General features: G+C 39.8%; 2 protein-coding genes across 6 annotated transcripts in view; one reads left to right on the top strand and one right to left on the bottom strand.

Annotated features, from left to right (window-relative positions):
* Positions 1 to 17,950, top strand: part of SLC12A6 (solute carrier family 12 member 6) — a 96,517-nt gene extending 78,567 nt beyond the window's left edge. For 2 of the 3 annotated variants that reach the window (XR_005018641.1, XR_005018642.1), the window contains 9 exons: positions 1,180 to 1,375; positions 1,954 to 2,123; positions 2,832 to 2,963; positions 3,550 to 3,657; positions 3,858 to 4,042; positions 4,446 to 4,579; positions 5,557 to 6,894; positions 11,900 to 11,905; positions 17,937 to 17,950. Coding sequence is in view for 1 of the 3 variants with exons in the window: in XM_036842126.1 (XP_036698021.1) it covers positions 1,180 to 1,375; positions 1,954 to 2,123; positions 2,832 to 2,963; positions 3,550 to 3,657; positions 3,858 to 4,042; positions 4,446 to 4,579; positions 5,557 to 5,648 (1,017 nt within the window). In the remaining 2 variants the exon portion in view is untranslated. Of the gene's footprint in view, positions 1 to 1,179; positions 1,376 to 1,953; positions 2,124 to 2,831; positions 2,964 to 3,549; positions 3,658 to 3,857; positions 4,043 to 4,445; positions 4,580 to 5,556; positions 8,555 to 11,899; positions 11,906 to 17,936 lie in introns of those variants that run through there. The other variant, XM_036842126.1, reaches the window with a different exon arrangement.
* On the bottom strand, positions 8,226 to 13,010 carry EMC4 (ER membrane protein complex subunit 4). 3 transcript variants are annotated; one of them, XM_036842128.1, is made up of 5 exons: positions 12,806 to 13,010; positions 12,351 to 12,465; positions 9,529 to 9,682; positions 9,050 to 9,210; positions 8,226 to 8,797 (listed from the first exon to the last, which is right to left on the bottom strand). In XM_036842128.1, exons 1-5 carry the CDS (start codon positions 12,889 to 12,891, stop codon positions 8,762 to 8,764), a joined length of 552 nt encoding a protein of 183 aa, XP_036698023.1. In that variant the 5' UTR covers positions 12,892 to 13,010; the 3' UTR covers positions 8,226 to 8,761. The 3 variants fall into 3 exon arrangements, with proteins under 3 accessions (XP_036698023.1, XP_036698025.1, XP_036698024.1); XM_036842130.1 differs by lacking the exon at positions 9,050 to 9,210 and having other exon boundaries at positions 8,572 to 8,797; positions 12,806 to 12,997; XM_036842129.1 differs by lacking the exon at positions 12,806 to 13,010 and having other exon boundaries at positions 8,615 to 8,797; positions 12,343 to 12,459.
* Positions 17,951 to 20,649: the final 2,699 nt, after the last annotated feature.

Genomic DNA, 20,649 nt, shown 5'->3' with positions numbered 1-20,649 from the left:
AATATTAAGATGAACCAGAAGATAATAATTTATTCTTCCCATTTAAAAAGCATTTCTAAACTATAAGATTATCAAGGCTAAGCACTATTTCCAAATAGACTCCAGACATTGACTCAGCCCTGAGAGAAGTCATGTAAATAAATCATCCCTTGAACTATGGTGATGGTTCCTCTCAATCTTGTGACAACAAGGAGCGATGAGCACATTTTCTTCCTCTTTACTAATCTACATGGTACCATGACCAAGATTCCTTTGCTACTTCTGATTAGCTTATGGGATATTAAAGTTCTTCCTGAAGAAGAAAGTAGATTTCACTCTAATATTTATTATAAATGATAGAACTCACCCCAGAGAAATTTCAGTTACATTTCAAAAATTTTACTGGATTTCATTTTGGCATGCTTTGAAACCCTAGAACTAGAAATGCTGAAGAAACATTAGTCCAGAATGATCATAAAAATAAATAAAAAGCACAATATTGGAAATCAAGAGACCCCGATTATCCTAGCTACACCGCTGACTTAATCTGTGCCTTTGGGAAAATCATATCCATTTTCCACACCATTATTCCCTCTACCTTTCCACCAAGAGAGTGAAGTAAGACTAAATGAAATATTATCTCCAAACTGGCTTGAATAAATAATAGTAAAACAAATACAAGTGTCGCAAGTAATCACCATTAAAATATCAAAAGGGATGTGGAAGTAGCAAAAACAAAAAAGAAAACATACCTGAGATAATTCTAAACTGAAACTGAATCGTCATATTGAATTTCTAGTAATATGAGTCAGGGCAAGACTGGGACTAAGGAAGGAAGGAGATTATGTTCACACTCACCCTGGGCAATTAGGAAGGAATATTGAATATTCACTTTGTGACAGTCCCTATTATCAATTTGTTTGGTATGTTAGAAAGAAAAGCAGAAGAGAGGAAAAGGTAGAGGAACTATCAGTACATGTAGACAACTACCTACATACGTAGTAAGCAGTTAGCAAGTGAAAAAGGCAAAGGATAATAAAATTTCATTGGGATAAATTAAACTTTTTGAATTGTTCTGTAGAAGATAACGATCTTATGCAGAGTTTGGAAGGGGAAGGGGAATATAATACGGAGAAGGAGTAAGAAGTTAAAAGACCCAGGATGAAGTAATTCAGTGTTGACATTCTGTCTCTCTTTCAGACCATAAAGCATCTAATGGAGGCAGAAAAGGTGAAAGGATTCTCCCAGCTGGTGGTGGCCGCCAAGCTGAGAGAGGGCATTTCCCACCTCATCCAGTCATGTGGGCTTGGGGGCATGAAGCACAACACAGTGGTGATGGGGTGGCCAAATGGCTGGCGCCAGAGTGAAGATGCTCGAGCTTGGAAGACTTTTATTGGTACAAAACATTTCTCATACTATCCTGAGGGCTCAAATAGAGGATATACCCTAACCCCACCCCCCAGCCTCCTAAAGTAGAGACGATGTCCTTGCTGAAGCATAGTCTCATAAGGGCACCTAAATAACTACTAGTAGTAATAACCTGATTCTATTCACCCCCTCCAGCCTTACATAATGTTCATCAGTTGTTTATCTTGACAAGTCTTACGTTAGGAATTATCTCTGAAATTGCCATATTTCCATGTGTGATCTCCCACATTGACATTCTCACAGGAATTGGAAGAATTGTTCTTCAGCATCAAAATCTCCCCAATTCACGTATCCCCCACTTAGAAATGTAGTAATCAGAATACACCTAGTAATGTAAATCATAGTTCTCGGTGTAATTCTGTTAGCTATTCAAATTTTTCTTAATGATTTTCGTTACTTGATTTGGTATAGCCTACTGTGTAAATAGGACACCTTGCTCCAAGAACTGTCAACGGGCATTATCCTTTCTTTGCTGACATGGTAGGAAGCAAGGTAAGCCTAAGGATTCATCTCTGCTTATCCTGATTCTCTCTGTTTTCTCCCTAGGCACAGTTCGAGTGACGACTGCTGCCCATCTGGCCCTTCTGGTGGCTAAAAACATCTCCTTCTTTCCCAGCAATGTGGAGCAGTTTTCTGAGGGCAACATTGATGTGTGGTGGATTGTGCATGATGGGGGGATGCTCATGCTCTTACCGTTCCTCCTGAAACAGCACAAGGTATTTTCACACCTTTTAAAAAAAGTCTTTCTCCCTTAACTTCTGTCCTCGTTCACTAGACAGAGAGTCTTCCTTTCATTCTATAGTGTTGGGGCTTAGAAGACTTGGGGATTATTCTTGGCTTTCCATGATTCCAGATTCAACCTTATAAGAAATAGTTTTCTTTGTAGTTGATACCTAACTATCTCCAAGGGAAATTCAGCAAATTAATAGAGCTCCATATGAGCCCTTGGAAAAAAACATTAATAAGTGAATTACAAAAAAGACAAAGACCAAAATACTGGAAACCTAAGAGAGTGTGTGTGTATCTTATACATATATATGCTCATCCTTTGGTAAGACTGAAATTTAAAATAGTAAATATTATAGTCTGCACAGTGTCACCAGTATGCTATCTGAGTAAAGCACCCTCTTAAATGTATCACGTGCCATCTTTTCTGTTTTGCCAGTTTTTTTCTTGTTATGAAATAAGAACTCCTTTAAACTATATTTTATGTGTTCCTTTGTCAAGCTTTTGCCCTAACAATAATATAGCAAGTAAGTAAAATAAATAAATAAATAAATAATAATATGGCAAGTAAGAATCTAGGAACATATACCCTGAAACTGTACAAGAATGTTCTAGGCAAAAGTGCCATTTGTTTTAAGAAATAACTCTTTTTTGCCTTCTTGCATTTAATTTTCCAAGTATATGTGGTACTTTCTCAGGTGTGGCGAAAATGCAGCATACGGATCTTCACAGTAGCCCAACTAGAAGACAACAGTATTCAGATGAAGAAGGACCTGGCCACCTTCCTGTATCACCTTCGCATTGAGGCAGAGGTGGAAGTTGTGGAGATGGTGAGAAAGCTGAGTTTGAGATCAGAGAGACTACCCTGTCATTCTAGAACCTCTTCTGGTTTGGGAATTTCTTCAGCTGCAAATGTGGATTAATTCCTTAGTTCCAGCAAAACTCTCATATGTTGATCTAGATAAGTACAATGCATATGTGATGTGTATTTAGTGGTAGTTTTTAATTTTTGCTTTCCTGTTTGTTTGTTCCATAGCCCTTCTATTTCTGCCAGATTCTTATCTGCTTAATATAGTTTTATTAGGTTTCAGTTCATATATTCATGTTAAAATCACACATAGCTTTTTTAAAAAATAACTTGTAAGTATTAAAAAAAAATAAGAAGACTGGGGTTTTCGTTTTGTGTTTCAAGGAAACACATATGTCATGGTTAGATTGTGGAAAAGACTCAGGGCTCTGGATTTGATCTACAATCCACAATATTATTATATTTATGTAGCTCAATGACTGAGCAAAAACTAAAACCTAGGTGGATATTGTGATACTTTCTCTGGTTTAATTTAGTGAGTGGAAATGAAAATATATGGTTCTTTCTCTTTTGTGCTTCTTGCCTACTCTGTGTGATATCTACGGCAGCATGACAGTGACATATCAGCTTATACTTACGAGCGCACCCTGATGATGGAGCAAAGGTCCCAGATGCTCCGGCACATGCGACTATCCAAAACAGAGCGGGACAGAGAGGTGAGATTTTGCTGCACTGACCTAATCCTGGCCCTGTGAAGTCTATCACTGAAAGGGATGATAGTATTGTTCTCAGCATGACAGATTCTTTCCTGATTGCTTTATTGGTTATTCCACTATAACCACATTTCAAAATAATTAAAGATGAAGCATGAGAGAAAATTGGGTATAGAGTCATAGCTATGTTGGGCCTTCCTCAGGCACAGCTGGTGAAAGATCGGAATTCAATGCTACGATTGACCAGCATTGGCTCTGATGAGGATGAAGAGACAGAGACCTATCAGGAGAAGGTGCACATGACCTGGACGAAAGACAAGTACATGGCATCCCGGGGGCAAAAGGCCAAGTCAATGGAAGGATTCCAGGACCTACTTAACATGCGTCCGTAAGTTTTCCTACTCACAAGCTTATCACTTAATATAGTATCCTAGTTAGTGCCACAGATGTGGCACTGCCTGAATACACAGGACAGAATCTAGTCCTCTTTTCACCCCAAATCCAGCCATCTTTCTGTTGTTTGCCTATGCATATCAGCTACCAATTAACACTGTACACAAGCTAACCATCTTTCTTCCTGTCCATACTGTGTTCCTGGTATAAAACAAGCAAATGTAGAATGAGAAAACCATGATATCAATATTATAAGGCAATCAATCATTTGTTCATTACATCAATCATAGTTAAAGCAAAAAATCTCTAAAATCTCAAGTTTTTTAAAGTTGACGATATGCCTAGTTTTCTCTTTGCCTTAACCCACCTGTTTCTTCCCCACCACGCTCCCCTTCCAGGGACCAGTCCAATGTGAGGCGGATGCATACAGCAGTGAAGCTCAATGAGGTTATAGTTAACAAGTCCCATGAAGCAAAGCTGGTTTTGTTGAATATGCCAGGGCCACCCCGAAACCCTGAGGGTGATGAAAACTGTATCCTTTCCGAGAGCAAAACTTCCAGTAGGGAAAATCTTAGCATGTGTTTTAGATGGGACACTAAGTAACTGTAAAAGTCATTGTCTATGACTTCCTCTCTTGAGGAGGGAAGACTGTTAAAAGTCTCAGGCAAGGATCCTTACTTAGTGATACCACTCTACTTCAGGGGAGTTGGGTATAACATGTTCTCTCTGAACCCTAAAGAGACTTCTTAGGTGGCATATTTGCAACATGACTTTTAACATTCAGTGTATAGAACCCTTTCTGCCAGTCCTAGAGATGGAACACCCACAGCCCTTCTCCTTTCCAGGCTCTGCCCAGTTCGCAAAGCCTCTCTCTTTTGGATGGAGTCAGGGGAGAGGCAGTTGAAGTGTAATCTCCTCTGAGGGGGAAAGATAAGGTTCTTCTTCATACCCTAATTCCAGGATTGTTTTTATGGGACCCCTTCAGCACTGCAATGGCACAGACTGGTCCATTCCCACCAGTACCATTAAGGAAAAGAGGTTAAAAGAAAACAAAGAGTAAATCAACTATATTTGAAGAAAAAAAGAAAAAGAAAAAAGAACTGGCAGAAAAAATCTAACTTGAGCAGGTTCACTTGGAAATTACTGGGATTCTCTCCTGGAATCTTACAAGCTGCCCTGTTGTGGCTTTTTCTTCCTTCTGCCTTATTTGCTATGTAGTAGTAACACATTACTTCTGGGTTTCCCCCATTTTAAAATAACATTTAGAAAAAAAAAATCTAACAAATGGGAGAGAGTCTTGTATTATTTATGCAAAGAGGCTAGATCCCCAGATTACTTCAGAGTTAGATTGAATCCAGAGTTCAGACTTCTCCAGTTCTGAATATATAATAATTAAAACAAGCATGTTGATTTTGCAGCTTTGTAGTCAGATAAACTCAGATTATCATGATGCCAGGTTTTAAATTGTGCTCTTCTCCTGCCTATTTGTCTCCTTGACAAATTCTGAAGACATGGAGTTCCTAGAAGTGCTCACCGAAGGACTAGAGCGAGTCCTTCTTGTCCGAGGTGGTGGCAGTGAAGTGATCACCATTTATTCATAATCTACCCCTGAATGACTCTGCTGGGCCTCACCTTTCCAAAAAGGCTTCCATCCTCCATGGAAGTGCCAGCTCTTTACTACCACTCCCATCAACTAGGGACCTGTGTTCTGTGTACATCACGCTGAACTCTTAACGAGCTGAGCCTCAAGTACTTGTGCAGAAAAGTACAAACAGATCTGCTCTTTGCTACCATATGACCTGCTGTCCTTAAAGAAGAAGCAGATATTCCCTCAACCTCAGAACAATGCTCAAGTCCTACAAGCCATGCCTGTACCAGATAAAGGCAAGTTAGAATTAACAAGCTAAACCAATAAAATGAATTGGCAAAAGGGATGCTAGAAATTCAACTGAAGACAAAAGACAAGTACACATCTAACATTAAAGATGAGTCTCAGAAGTCATGATTCAATGATGACACCATGCGGGTAACAGCCAGAGAGACACAGCCTCATCATACTAAAGAATTCATGGCCAAGTACACGGGGAGCTAACATCTTTGTGGAGACATCCGTGGCAAGCCAAGATGAAAATTTTCGTCAGTGTATCCACTGCTCTCCAGGACTCTAATTTTACATTAGGGTACTAATATATAAAAACTGAAACATGAAACTGCAGCCCCTACTTCCTCCAAAATAAGATTCCCCCAAAATATGTTTAAGTACACATACTGTGTTGTATATTTCAGCTGTTTCTCAAACCCATCCTGTGGTTAGGATTGTAATACAGGCACTGTTACCATGGAAATTGTTTTTTAAAAGGTTGAGTAAAAATTCTTTCTTTCAGGTTCTTTGCAAATGGACAAACTAAGCGAACTCCAAAATGTAGCTATCAAGATTGACATAAATGCAGTCTGTGGTTACCTATGAGACATGGGCAAAATATATAAGCTGTTATCTAAGAAATGCAGATGATGATGCATATTGACCAAGAGATTCTCCTTTCCTTCTCCCTTTTATGCCCTCTGGGTTATAGGCACAGATCAAAAATCATAGGAACACACACACTAGGAAGACTGGCTAAAATCCTTTCCTAAAACCTTTGGATTATCCTTCAAAGGAAGAATCCAGCAGTGGAATTCGAAGTTTATAGCCATACTCCTTCCATAGTGCCGAAGTTACTGAGCTGCTGCTACTCTTCTTACCTACTTCCCTGAAGTGGCATGCAATTGGCATTGGCCTGTTTCCAGAAACTTCTTTCATTAGGAAACCTGTGGACTCATTCCCAAAGCCAGCCATAGTGAAGACTTGTAACAGTCTTCTATTTCAGTTTTGTTTTCAGAAAGCTCTAAATGTGTCAAGGAAATGCTTCTGCAAGCTTAGCTTTTTATTTGCTAACTTAATGATCACAAAACACCTGCCTTTCGAGCATAGGGAAAGTGCCCTGTGTGACTGAGTGGTAATTTCATATATGTGAAATCTTCATTTATCGTACAGGATAGATAGGGTATTCCAAGAAACTATCTTGCCTGTATTCATGTCTGCTTTTGAATTTCATTTTATTAATGATAAATAGTACCACTGTTTCATTACCAGTAGGATATGGAGCAAGCTGACTTGCTCCGTAGTCCGCAGACTATTCATCTGACCCTTATGGACAGAGGAGAAAAACCCTTCAATATGGCTTAAGAAACTGAGTCATTTTGGTTTATTCCCTTTGCTCTTGTTTCAGTGTCCCAGCCCACTCAGGTAGCAAAGCAGACAAGATCTTTTAAGTCTTTTTTCTGCTGCTTTCTGCAGAGGGTAGAAGCATTGTTTACAACTTTCATTGCAACACTCCATTGCTAAGTTGAGTCCAGCAGTAGTGGAACAGGTCCCCTAGGACCCAAGCTAGTAAAGATCCATGCTCTAAAGGTCAGCTTACCCAGGAATTCCTTTACATTTACACAAAACCTCTGGCCAAAGTGATAAATATTTTTTCCCATATAGAAAAAATACGGGCAGAAAATAAGGTTAGTTTTACAAGAGCTTTTTGTGGCTGGAGCTCTGTAAGAATCCTTTAAAGGGATAATGGAATTAGTGGCTGCTAATACAGCCCCTACTTTAGGCCCTAAAACACAATCACTGTTACATGGGGAAGTGGTTATTAGGCCAGATTTAAACTCATCTCTGTCTAGAGCATTTCATGTCTATGTGTTGCTTATGTTGTCTGCAAGGTGTCTTGTCTCTTTTAATCACTGCAAATAAAGCAATACCGAAAACTTGATGAGAAAATGCACCTTAGAGGAAGGGGCTTTGTGTTTCAAGCAGGAAGAGAAAGGAAAGACCTCCTCCTGCCTTTTGAAGAGATCCAGCTTTTAAGTCTTAGCTATGACTTTACCAGGGCAGGTTATGACAATATTCATTTTCCAACTGCTGGCCCTCTGCCTTTTATAGCTATCTTAAAAGCTTAAGTTTGAATTGCAGCATCTGTCTGACAGGTGCCAAGTTCCTTTTGGCAGGGGAAAGATCACTACTTTGTATCTTCCGTTGCCTCAGATTCCTGTGTCCCCAGAGATCCCACCAATCCTCTTTCTCCCTAAACATGTTAAAAATCCATTTTTGTGGATATTAAAGTAGCAATTACACTGTAAGCATTTTATGTGCTTTTTTTTGTCTGGTTTATTTTTCTTTTCATCATGTATAATCTGAATTCAGCATTATTTTCTCACATTTCTCTAGTATCTCCAACAGAATTTTTATGTCCCAGCTTGTGTTAAATAGAAGTGAAATATTAAGGAGGATAGATTTAAGGGAAACTTGTGCAACTTTTTTTTAAAGCACTGTTCTCAACCATTTAATTTATTAAAAGGAGATGCTGCTGTAGCTCTTGATTTATCAGCAACCACTCTTTTGTTTACAGAGTTATGGTTTTATTTGTTGTTTTGCTCTCTACTGGAAACATAAATAAAGTTTTCTACCTTATTTTCAGTCAAGAGTTGTGGTAGTTTGTGTTTGTAGTGATATGTACATTGTCTTTCTAGGATTTGTCTCTTCACCATGGAGAAAAGAGACCTTTTGGTCCTTTCCAGTGAGTGATAATGTTAAGGGTTAGTATGCTGAGGAGGAGCCACTGGGCATGAAGGCGGCTGTAAATGAGATCCAAATACATAGGCACCACGTGCTTCTTTCTCAGGTTCACAAAAGCAGTCCTCCTCCACTGAACTCCATCCTCTGAAAAAAAGAAAAAATGAATAGGTTAATGGTGAATGAGTACTGAAATAACTTCCTGAATCAAGTACTTAATACTTTAATCATAAGCTCTATTTTGCTTTATCTTTAAAATATAACAACTTCCAAACTCCTAATGGATCTTATTTCTTAAGAAATGAGCTCTAATAGCAACTGTGATCCCCCACCATCAAATGGATCAACTATTTACTGTACATCACATCTGCCCCAAATTTAACTTTCCTTTTGCCTTACCTCAGGGGGCTCAATGAAGGCTAACCAATCTGATGCATGTGTAGGCAAGAGTCCCATTGACTGGCACTTATAAACAGCCAATGCCAAACCCATAAGGTTCCCAATGAGATACACCAAACCCTGAAGAAACTTCTGGCTTGAACTTTCTAGCATCTTGAAAGCTGTTGGGGTAACAGAAAGTGTCAAAAACCAAAACAACTTTTTTTTTCAATACGAATCAGGCCATATATTAATATATATAAAACAGACAGTCCAGTCCCATAGTAAGAGTACAAATAGAACCATTAAAGGTGAACAAAAGCCCACAAGCACCATTTCCTCCTCCATGCCACCACCACTGCCATCACCACCCTACACATACTCCTACTGCAACTAGCCAAGAGCTAGCTGTGCCAAAGACTTCCCGTAATGGGTTCTGCCGAAGAATTTGCCTTTGATTCTTAAAGCTTAGGGAGGATTATTATTTCAAGAATACTTACTGGCTGAAATGGCCATAAGTGCCTGAATGGGTCGCCAAGCCATCATACACACCATCATAGTAGGGAAGATGGAGATAGTATTGCCTGCCATGTACATGATGAAGAGGTTCATGGGAATCTGTTTCAGGGGACCCAAGGCAATGTCCCAGCAGCGCTAAAACAAACACAGTTTTAACCTCTGATCACTATCCTCAGTCCTACGTTATATCACTGGTGTTAAAGTCAAATGAACACATTTCCCGACTCTGTGCTTCTGAGTGAGCTGACTCCTCAATTCCACCACCTCTGCCCTTCTCCCACTTTGCCACAGGAAGCTTGCTCTTCTCCTAAAGATAAGGCATCTTCACCATTTCTGTGTTTCCCCATGGGTTTCCCAAAACCATTTTTCCCCCATGACTTGCGGTAAAGAAAAGACTTCCCTACTTTTGTTCTTATCCTTCTGCATCTATCACTGGCCCATCTACAACTGAAGAACTAGATAAATCCACATAGTGGTAGATTAGCATACCTCAATAACTAATAGAACAAACAGACAAATCCAGATATAGAAGATCTGAATGATATTATTAACCCAATTGACATATAGAACACTGCACCCAACAGCTGCAGAAATCACATTCTTTTCAAACACACATGGGACATTTACAAAAACTGACAACTTACTGAGCCGTGGAGAAAGTGTCAATAACTCTCAAAGAACTCAAATCATACAAAGCATATTCTTTGATTATAATGCAATTAAGCTAGGAATCAATAACAAAAAGATAACTAGAAAATCCCCTATGTGTTAGAGTGGAAAAATGTGCTCTAAATGATCTACTAATCAAGGAAGAAATTTCAGTGGAAAACAGAAATATTGTTAACTGATAACAAATACCATATATTAAAACTGTGGGACACAGAGCTTTGAGAAATTTACACCCTTAAATACATATTAGAAGACTAAATAAAAGTATCTAAGCATCTATTTCAAGAGGTAAGAAAAAGAATAAATTAAACCCAAGGAAATGGAAAGGAAGGAAATCAAAATGAGCAGAAATTAATGAAATTTTCTTAAAATCAACAAAGCCAAAGGTTTTTCGAAAAGATTAGGAAAATACTGGTGAGCCTGATGAATAAAAAGCAAAATATTCAACAGCAAGAATGAAAATAGAGACATCTCTATAGGTCTTCCATATATTAAAGTGATCAATATTATGAATTTTGGGGAAATGGCTAAATTCCTAGAAAAAATAACAACTTACCTAAATGGCATAAGAAGTTGGAAATTTAAATAGTCTTATAACTTTAAGAAACTCTGTAATTAAGCCCAAATGGTATCCCTTGGCAAATTCTAAACATTTAAGGAAAAAATAAAGCCAATCTTATACAAACTCAGAGAAGAAAAAATGAACTCATTACTGTAATATGGGGCCTCATAAATACCAAAACCTGCCAATGACATTATGAGAAAATTTTACAGACCAGTATCACTCATGAACCTAAATACAAAAATCCTAAACAAAATATTTAAAGTAAATCTATCTATATAAACAGAATAATATACCCCTGTCCATTTGGGTTTATTCCCATAAAAGAATAAATGGCCATATGTGTAAACAGTTCCCTTATCTGTCATTTACACAGATCACTTATATGAGAGTTTATTTATAGAATTCTTGTTTTTTTTTAATTTTTTGGCCCTGCCGAGCAGCATGTGGGATCTTAGTTCCCTGACCAGGGATCAAACCTGTGCCCCCTGCGTTGGAAGCATGGAGTCTTAACCACTGGACCACCAAGGGAAGTCCCTATCTGAGAGTTTAAATATCAAATCATCCATACAACAGAATTGTTCTAAAATACGTATTTTATAATAATCTGCCTTTAAAATCACGCCATTTTAGTAATACCTATCATGTATTATTCATATTATGCTTTGATGTACCAAGATGAAAAATGACAGGACACTTATCAGGAAAATCACTGACAACAGCTCTGTCATTTTCATGTTGTGAAAATCACTGCATTTCATGAATCAAAGTTCATTTAATATTGAACAATATTAAGACTGAGAGGAAAGTGCCAGGCACTGTTCGAGGGACTTGGGAGACAAAATCTTGCTCTCATGGAGCTTAAAAGAGTGAAAAGAGAGATAATAAAATAAGTAAACTATATATGAATGACATGGAGAAATATATATGAATGATATGGAGAAATATAAAGTAAGAAAAGATAGGGAGTGCCATGAGAGTAGACTTCACTAAGAAGGTAACATTTGAGAGACTGAAAGGAGATGAGACAGCAAATCATAAAGGTATATGGGGGAAAAGGAAAGAACAAGTACAAAAAGCCTGAAATAGAAGCTTCCCTGGCATATTTAAGGAGCAGCAAGGAGGCCGTTCTGACTATAGGAGTGAACAAAGGGGAAAGTGGTAGGAGATGAAGTGGCTTAGACCAGGATGATAGATTACAGCAATAAGAATTAAGATTTTGAATCTATTTTGAAGGTAAAACCAACGGACTGTTCTGACAGGTTGGTTGTGTGGTATAAGGGAACTCCAGTAGAAAAAGATGACTTGAACTGGAACGCATTGCTACCACTAGCTAATTTTCAACCTACTTCCTTATATCTTATGTTCAAACGTCTTTTATTTTTCCAATTATTGAGCACTTTTGGCTCCGATATGTCAACTAATGTAACACTAATCTCAAGCAGTTTAGCTACCAAATATTCAGGATAAGGGCCATCTACAGTAAGACATTCATATGCTGCGTGGGAGAAGAGGGTGGGTGTGTAGGTCAGGACTGGCCCAAGGACTATAGTGACATCTATACCTCTGTACCTTCTCCACTAGGATCCGGTCTGTCTCTTGCACGCTGGTATCAGGCACTTGCTTGTCCAAGTAACCAACTGGGTACAGCGAGTCTCCCTGTCCACCGCCCCGGTCACTTCGGCTCCTAGAGACCAAAACCAAGAAACTAAGGTTGCAGCCTTCCACACTTCATATTCCACATTTCCCGTTCGAATCACAGGAATAAAGATCCTCAGATGCATCTACCCAGATTAGACCAAGCCCTCTCGTGGGTTCGTCAGACCCTTGCCTGTAGGGAGGAATGAAATAAGCATCCTTTGGTCATAGAAACCTCTATGGCAGAGAAGCCTCTAGCTCCCCAGGAGTCGTTTCTGGGCCACCTATCCTTTTCAGGGAGTTGGGCCTGAGGGTTCAGGTCCTATTCCTCTGGGGTAGTGCTGGGGTGGGAGCTCTCTCTGATGTCTAACTTTGCCCATGCACCTCACCTGCTGCCTCCTCCAGGTCCGCTCAGCTCAATCGCCCACTTGAAGCGCCGGCCTCGGTTGGCCACCAGGCTCCCCTGGGCCGTCATGGCAACGGCCGCCTCCCAAAGCTGCAGAGCTCCCGACCAAAGTGCAGTCGGGCCTCAAGCCCAACGGCGTCCACGACTTCTGGGGCTCACTCTGCAAGTCCACATCCGGCGCGTAAATGTAGACGTCACTTCCGTTCCGGAAATTGTCAGGCGGCTGACCGAAGGGTGTGGTCGGAACTACATAAGGTGGGAGGGAAAAACGGGAGGCAGAATGTAAAGCTGCCTAAAGCGTCTCCCTCGCCTTCCCTCCCTTCTGAAGAAGACCTGCTGGGTGTTCCCTCACCTCTGAGGTGCGTTTTATGGGACAGAGGGAAGTCCATACTGACTCTCCATTAGGGGTTGAAGCCCTGAAAAGCGTCTGGAGCTCTTACCAGTTCCCGGGAACACAAGATTCAAATCTCTATTTAAATCCTGGCTTCACCACGGATTGTGTGACCTTGAGCGAGTTACTTAGTAGCTTCTGGGTGTTGAGTGTCCACCGTGTTCCAGGAACTTTGTGTCTATTATTTCATTTAATTCTCACAGTAACCCTGCGACGTAGATCTGTCCCTGCTCCGCAGCAAACCTAGGAGGCAGTGTGGGCGGGTTAAGGCTCTTGGGCTCAAGATTCAGACGGTCTCCGTTTGAATTCTGGCTCCGTTACTTAATTGCGTGACTTTGGGCAAGTTAGATTCTTTGTGTTTGAAGCCTTTCCATATGTACCTGCTTTCGAGGCTTGTTCTGAGGTTAAATGGAGTGCTCGCCACAAGTGCATGACGTGTTTTTTAATGTCATTAATCTCCAACATTATTCGTAGTGATTGGGTTTTGTATTCAACTGTATACCTATATCATAATTAAATTTATTATTGGGTTTTTACGTTGTTTACTGTTTTTTTCCCTTTTATAACCAATGTTGCTGTCACTGTCATTCAAATCATATATTCCTTCCCTTTTAAAGTACTCTCCTACTTGCTTTAAAAAATTTTAAGCTATAACAAAGTTTCTTTGGTCTCAAGGGTACTCCAGGTCTTTTATTCATTTGTTCTAGGAATCCTCATAGTGTTATTTGCTAAAAACGTGTTCCAGAGAACGTGAAGATGTTGAGACTGAACTGAGGAAAGGTTCCAAGGTCAGATAAGTTCGAGATACTGTATTCTGCACATACAGCCCAGAGATTCTCGGTGCTACTAGTATAACATTAAAACCACAAGAAATGATTCAGTAAATAATCTCCTTTCATTTTGTTTCCCAATCTGCCTGAATAACAAGCCTCTTTTTTTTTTTTTTTTCCTATCACATCTGTTAATGTCCAGTGCAATCAATGTTCCATAGAACACAGAGGGCAACTTGCTATATACGTGCTAGAATTAAAGAGAAAGAAGAAGGCAGTCTTTAAAAATCTGACTGATATTTTTTAAAGATTGTTAGAATATCATTAGAAATAATAGATCCTTTATGGAAATGGAGTTTCAGATTGGAATTAAACTTTTGAGGATCCAAGTTTTTGCACAAAAATGTGTTTTGTAAGAAAAGTTAAGGGAAACATATATTTTAATCCTGACTCCAGATGAACTCCTAAGAGAGGTAGGAACTCTCTTGGCCTACATTTCTTCATCTATAAAATAAGGGACTGGTACCAGATAACTTCTAAGGGTACCTTCTAGTTCTAAAATGTATTTTTTTGGAATACATATTTTGCATATTATTCTTTCATATATGGTATATTCATAGAAAGAAGACAAATCATAAACACATAAAGGAATAATGGGGTTTCATATCATTTTTAAAAATTGTGCTTTCCCATACTTTTAGTAATTCTCTGCATTATGCGGGTACCGCTTTTGGATTTAGAGAAATATAAATGTTATTAATTATAATATGACATGATTCTACACCTAGAAGTGGAATGGTTCTGTCCTAGATTCAAAGGAGACTCATCTTGGGAGCCCTTAAAAAATACTGATGCCTTGGCCACACCCGCAGAGATTCTAATTCATTTGCTTAGGGTGGAGCAAGGTCATCAGTATTTCTGTATGGCTCTCCAGGTGATTCTCCTTTGCAGCAAGGACTGAGAACCACTGACCTAGAGTGTTTTGTTGCTCTAAAATGACAAGGTTTGAATTTACACAAAGTAATTTAAGCAATCATTAGTTTTTGAGAGCCTCCTTTTATGCCTCCCACTGGGATAAACTTGAATTAGAAAATAATAGAAATACTGAAATTGTAAAAATAAATGTTAAACTTCCTTTACTCTGTGGCTTTGAGCAAATATGATTTTAATTAAAGAAACTGTGAGAAGGCAAACCATGATTCCACAGGTCATATGAGTTGCCTTGTTTGACTTTTACAATCTGTGCCACCTACGCAGTTTTGGTATTTGTTTTTGTAAATATCTTCCCCGCCCCTGCCACCCCACCCACCAACCTCTTTAGGAGTCTGAGAAGCTGACTATTTCTAATACTTCATGCCATTCTCTTCAGAGCAGTTGCATTTGGATTGAAACTTGAACAAAGAAATTTCTATTCAAGTAGCCAGATTTGCGAGAATGGATCCCTTTAAAGGAAAAAAAGCTTTACAGCTATGTCTTAAGTTTTTGGTTTCTGCCGTTTTACAGTGTCCCTAATATAAATCTATTCGGCTATCCTCAGTGGTCCAACCAGTTCCCCCAGTGTGCTCTAAAAGCTCCTAATCCTTTTGGCAGCTTAAATAAAATGGACTTCTATTGCAATCTCCATTTATTTGTGTTATTTAACTCTACTATCATTATTGCCTTCTGAAAAGGAACACCTTACTATTGCACCATTCATGGTGCAGTTTATTCCGTGTCAGTAATGGGGTTTTAACAAGAGGAAACTTTTTCCTCTGTTTTGTCTGTTTGCATTTTCAAACCTCTTTAGTGAAAAAAACAAAAAAATTTTTTTTTTTTTTTAGTAAGATCCTACCTTGCTAGTTCTTGTTGGGTTTCTGCATCATTTCTATGCAGATTACAAATTTTTCAATTTCTAGTTCATGGCTCTGCAGTGTCATGAAATGCTCCTGTCAGCAGTGACATGAACTAATATGGTTCTGGGAAAAGATGTTGGTTAGTAATACCATTCTTCATTAGCAATTACCTTTTTTTAATTTCAGGAAGACTGTTGTGCAATTCACATTTTACCGGCAATTCACAGGTTCCCATTATAGCACTTACCTCCAGCACTTGCTTAGGAAGCTGGGAGGATTGCCATTCCCACAGATCCCATTAAAAGCTAAGAATGACAACCATAGCATGAGTCATAATGATATATCACTGATAGCCTAACATGTTTCTTAAAGCTTGGTTACTCTGGATTCATGCTGGTGATTAATTTCAGCTATCTTGGAGGTGGGCTAAACTGTCTCTACACCAAGGATCTGAATGACTAATCCAGGTCCTTTGTGGCATTTCTTCTTATGTGCTAATTTTAAAAAGCCTCGATTGGTTCTGTTATAAAGCATTGTTTTATAGCCTGAGTTTTTTGTAAGGAGGATTGTCCTCCCAAAATTCATATGTTGAAGCCCTAACCCCCAATGTATTTGGAGATGGGGCCTCTGGGGGGTAATTAGGGTTAGATGAGGCCATGAAGGTAGGGCTCTCATACTGGGATTAGTGTCCTTATAAGAAGAGACACAAGAGAACTTGCTGTGTCACTCTGCCATGTGAGGACACAATGAGAAGGTGGCTGTCTACAGCCAGAAAGAGAGCTCTCGCCAGGAGCTGAATCAGCACCTTGATCTTGGACCTCCCAGTCTCCAGAACTGTGAGAAAATAAATTTCTGTTGTTAAAGCCACCCGGTCTCTGGTATTTTGTTATGGTAGCCCAAGCAGACTAATGAAAGGATGAAGTGGAATTCAGGAGAATTGAAGGAGAATGATAAGTACCTTTTGTGTTTATTGAAGTGCTTTTGAAAGATAGTCATCCGTTAAAACATAAAATAAATGTAGGATTGTTTAATTTGTAGAAGTTTATTACATAAATGGAAACATATTAAATACTGCACTGACTTGTATTTTCACTTAATCCATCTTGGATGTCTTCCATGTCTGTCACTCAGATCTACCTCATTCTTTTTAAAGGCTACAGAGTATACATGGCATGGATGTAGGATAATTTAGTTAACCAGTCCCTAACTGATGGGCATTTAGGTTGTTCCCATTTGTCACTGTTACAAAAAAATGTTACTGTGAACATCCCTGGGTAGTTTGTAAGCACAGTTCTGTAGGAGAGTCATACAATTAAGGTCGCTTACCACAGAGGTTATACAGTTACAATATTAATAAATTCAAATAGGCCCTCCAAAATGTGCTAATTTACACTTTTCAAGAGTTTGTGGACTAAATTATTTTTAGTCTTATAGTGAGTTATATAGTGTCCCCCTGAAATTCACATCCACCTGGAACCTCAGGATGTGACCTTAATTGGAAATAGGAACTTTGCAGATGTAATTAGTTTAGATGAGGTCATATTGGATTAGGGTGGGTTCTAAATCCAATAACTGATACCTTATCAGAGGGGAGGGCACACAGATAGATATATGGGGTAGAAGTCCATGTGACAATGGAGGCAGATTGGAGTACTGCAGCTACAAGACGAGGATTGCCAGAGCCACCAGAAGCTAGGAAGAGGCAAGGAAAGAAAGATTCTTGCCTAGAGCCTGCAGAAAGATCATGGCCCTGTCAACACCTTGGTTTTGGTTTTCCAGCCTCTAGAACTGTGAGAGATTGTATTTCTGTTGTTTTAAGCCACCCAGTTTCTGGTACTTTGTTACTATGGTCCTAGGAAACTAATACAAGTGTCCTTCTGAAAGAGAAAATCCATTCAAATGAATTAGGCTAACCAGGGTTAGCTTAAGTGGGAAATAATAACAAATACTAAAATAATATTGCCAAAGCTGCCAAATCAAATCCTAAACTTTAAAACATTTGCACAATTTTAATTTCCTAATTGCTGTAAATTAGTAAAGTGATTTTTAAAATTTATTTATTTATTTTATTTATTTTTGGCTGCATTGGGTCTTCGTTGCTGCATGCGGGCTTTTCTCTAGATGCAGCTAGCAGTGGCTACTCTTCCTTGTGGTGCACGGGCTTATTGCTGTGGCTTCTCTTGTTGCAGAGCATGGGCTTTAGGTGCACGGGCTTTGGTAGTTGTGGCACATGGGCTCAGTAGTTGTGGCTCAAGGGCTCTAGAGCACAGGCTTAGTAGTTGTGGCGCACGGGCTTAGTTGCTCTGTGGCATGTGGGATCTTCCCAGACCAGGGCTGGAACCCGTGTCCCCTGCATTGGCAGGTGGATTCTTAACCACTGCGCCACCAGGGAAGCCCAGTAAAGTGATTTTTAAAAATTATTTTAATTTAAAAAGAAAGACATTTATTAGATAAAATGGAAAATACAAATAAGTAAAAAAGATAATTAACATCCTACCATGCAAAAAAGTGATAATAATAATAATTTTCATGGCATTTTGATTTAGACTCTCCCAGATTTTTTGATTTATATTTTGACTTATTTAACATATGTTTTATAATACGCTCTTCCATGAAGGGCCATGTTTTTATTTTTGTAAAAGGCAAAGAAAAAGTCCGGCTAAATCTTTCAGTTTTTAAAATAACTCTGATACCTCTGCCAGATGTTCAGTTTCTGTTGCTTTCATCCAGCCCTGGCCACAATCATGAGGCACCACCATGTTGCCCCTCACCAATTTCCACAGTCCTCCCCACCCAGCCTACAACTGGAGCCACACCCCATTTCCCAGTACTGGAGCTAGTCCTGCTACCCTTTGTAGATCAGATGATTTCTGTAGAATATTTGTGCTCTCGCCTTTAAAGGATTCAGAGTTTAGGTAAGTTTGGGTTGCACTGCCTCTATCTTTCTATTTTTTTTTAATTTATTTATTTACTTACCTACCTACCTACCTACCTCGCCACGCAGCTTGCGGGATCTTAGTTCCCCCCATCAGGGATTGAACCCGGGCCCTCGGCAGTGAAAGCGTGGAGTCCTAACCACTGGACCGCCAGGGAATTCCCTTTCTTTTAGAGATTCACAACTAATGTTAGTATTTTAAAGACTGAGAAATGCTACAGTAAAGAAATACTTGTTTTATCCATCAGTTACCGAACTTCTTTGGCCAAGGAAGCCTTTTTTTCTTCTTCCTTTTCCCCTCTCTTTTCAATCTATCAACATCTTGCAGAACGGGTGTTCTGAAGAACACAGCTAATTTTGGATAGCCAGTTTAGGTTCAGACTCAATTTTGTTACTGCCAGAGTGGTTTGACCATGTGTCCAGCTCCAAGAAATGGACTTCAGTCTTAGTGATCTTCCTGCAGCTCCAGTCTCTTGAGGCTGTAGACCTCCGTTGCTCTTTCAAGCCCCCTCCCCAAGGACATTATCCTGCTTCTCATGCTTGTTGTCCTGCCCATTTCATTTCCTTCCTGCCTGCACCCTGCCCTTGAATTCCTCTCCGCTATGCCTGTTTGTTATGAGGGCCCTGGAGTATCAAACCCCCAAGCAACTGCATGACTGGACTTGTTTTGTGAAAGGTCATAACTTTCAGATACCCTGTACTGATTACCAGGCTGTCGGCACCACAGCGAGTCTGTCTCCCCAGCACTGGCCCCTCTCCTGGAACTGGTCTAGTTCCAAGACTGCTTTTCCAAGGCAGCAGTCAACCAAATTGTGTTCTTCTCAATCTTAGAAAAATCACTGGACAGGTAAAGTTGGGGGTGGGAAATATTTTGCAGAGAGAGAGCCACAATCAGTGTGCTATATACTATTAGAGTGTTTTACGTAGGTTACCCTGTTTCCTGACATCCCCTGAGAGAAGAGTTATCCTCGCTCTGCAGTTAAGGTAAAGATGGTGTAGAAGGGCCCAAAGGCAGTGATCTAGGCTTCTGATAGAGACGAGCCTTGCTCCAAAGCTAGTGTTCTTTCCACTCTAACATGCTGCCCCCTACCATTCTTCCAGGTGACAGTATATGTAATTGCAGGAAATCTACTTGGGGAAGGAGGGAAACGGTCTCTTTGGCTTCAGATTTGAAAATCTAGAACAAATACCATCACCCGCTTTCCAGCTGTCGAAGTGCAACAGAGCTGCATCCAAAACAAACTGTTTTTAACAGGAGGATCCCCTACCATTCAACAGCCCCCCACCCTCCACCTGCCAAACAAAATCCAGGAAGCTGCTGCTTCTGCCACCAAGGCATCTGTACCGTGGTGGTATTTGAAACGACCGTGGATCTTGCAAACGGGGAGTGAGCTTTGCTCCTTTCCACTGCTACTGCCTTATCTGAAACTTTCCCTACTGCCATTCTTTCCTTCCACAGTCTGCACAGGAAGGTGGGGAAGGGAGGAGCAGAATAAAAGGGCTTGACTTCTCACTTTGACTGCCAAAGTCAGCTGGAATTTTCCAAGGGCTCTGAGGCTGAGCAGTGGATGTAGTTAGCTATGGAATGGATGAGCTATTGTACTTTACGTCTCTTCACGCTTGGTCCTCTATCAGGCCTGGCATCAGTCTGAGGGGATGAGAATGGCATCACCACAGTAGATGCTCTGGCTCCCTGAACCTCCGGCCTGAAGGACAACATTTTCATACCTAAGGCTCAATCCTCCCTCCCTCCCACTAGTCATCTTGCAACCTGGTGATAGATTAGTCCTCCTAAAGTACTGATTTAACTCTGTCATTTCCCTGCTCAATGCCTATGCCTTGTTGTTTTGTTTTTTAAAGTTTCAGCTGCCATTTTTATTATTATGTGCATTTATAGTG

Source organism: Balaenoptera musculus, chromosome 2 (genome assembly GCF_009873245.2).
Source record: "Balaenoptera musculus isolate JJ_BM4_2016_0621 chromosome 2, mBalMus1.pri.v3, whole genome shotgun sequence".
Classification (NCBI taxonomy): domain Eukaryota; kingdom Metazoa; phylum Chordata; class Mammalia; order Artiodactyla; family Balaenopteridae; genus Balaenoptera; species Balaenoptera musculus.
This window is presented reverse-complemented; position numbering and strand designations above follow the sequence as displayed.

Excerpts from the sequence above, each read along its gene's own strand:
- EMC4 (XM_036842128.1), bottom strand. The coding sequence starts at position 12,891 with ATGACGGCCCAGGGGAGCCTGGTGGCCAACCGAGGCCGGCGCTTCAAG. Across the intron at positions 12,466-12,805 it reads GGACCTGGAGGAGGCAGCAG|GAGCCGAAGTGACCGGGGCG; the intron begins GTGAGGTGCATG and ends TTTGGTCTCTAG. Across the intron at positions 9,683-12,350 it reads ACCGGATCCTAGTGGAGAAG|CGCTGCTGGGACATTGCCTT; the intron begins GTACAGAGGTAT and ends TGTTTGTTTTAG.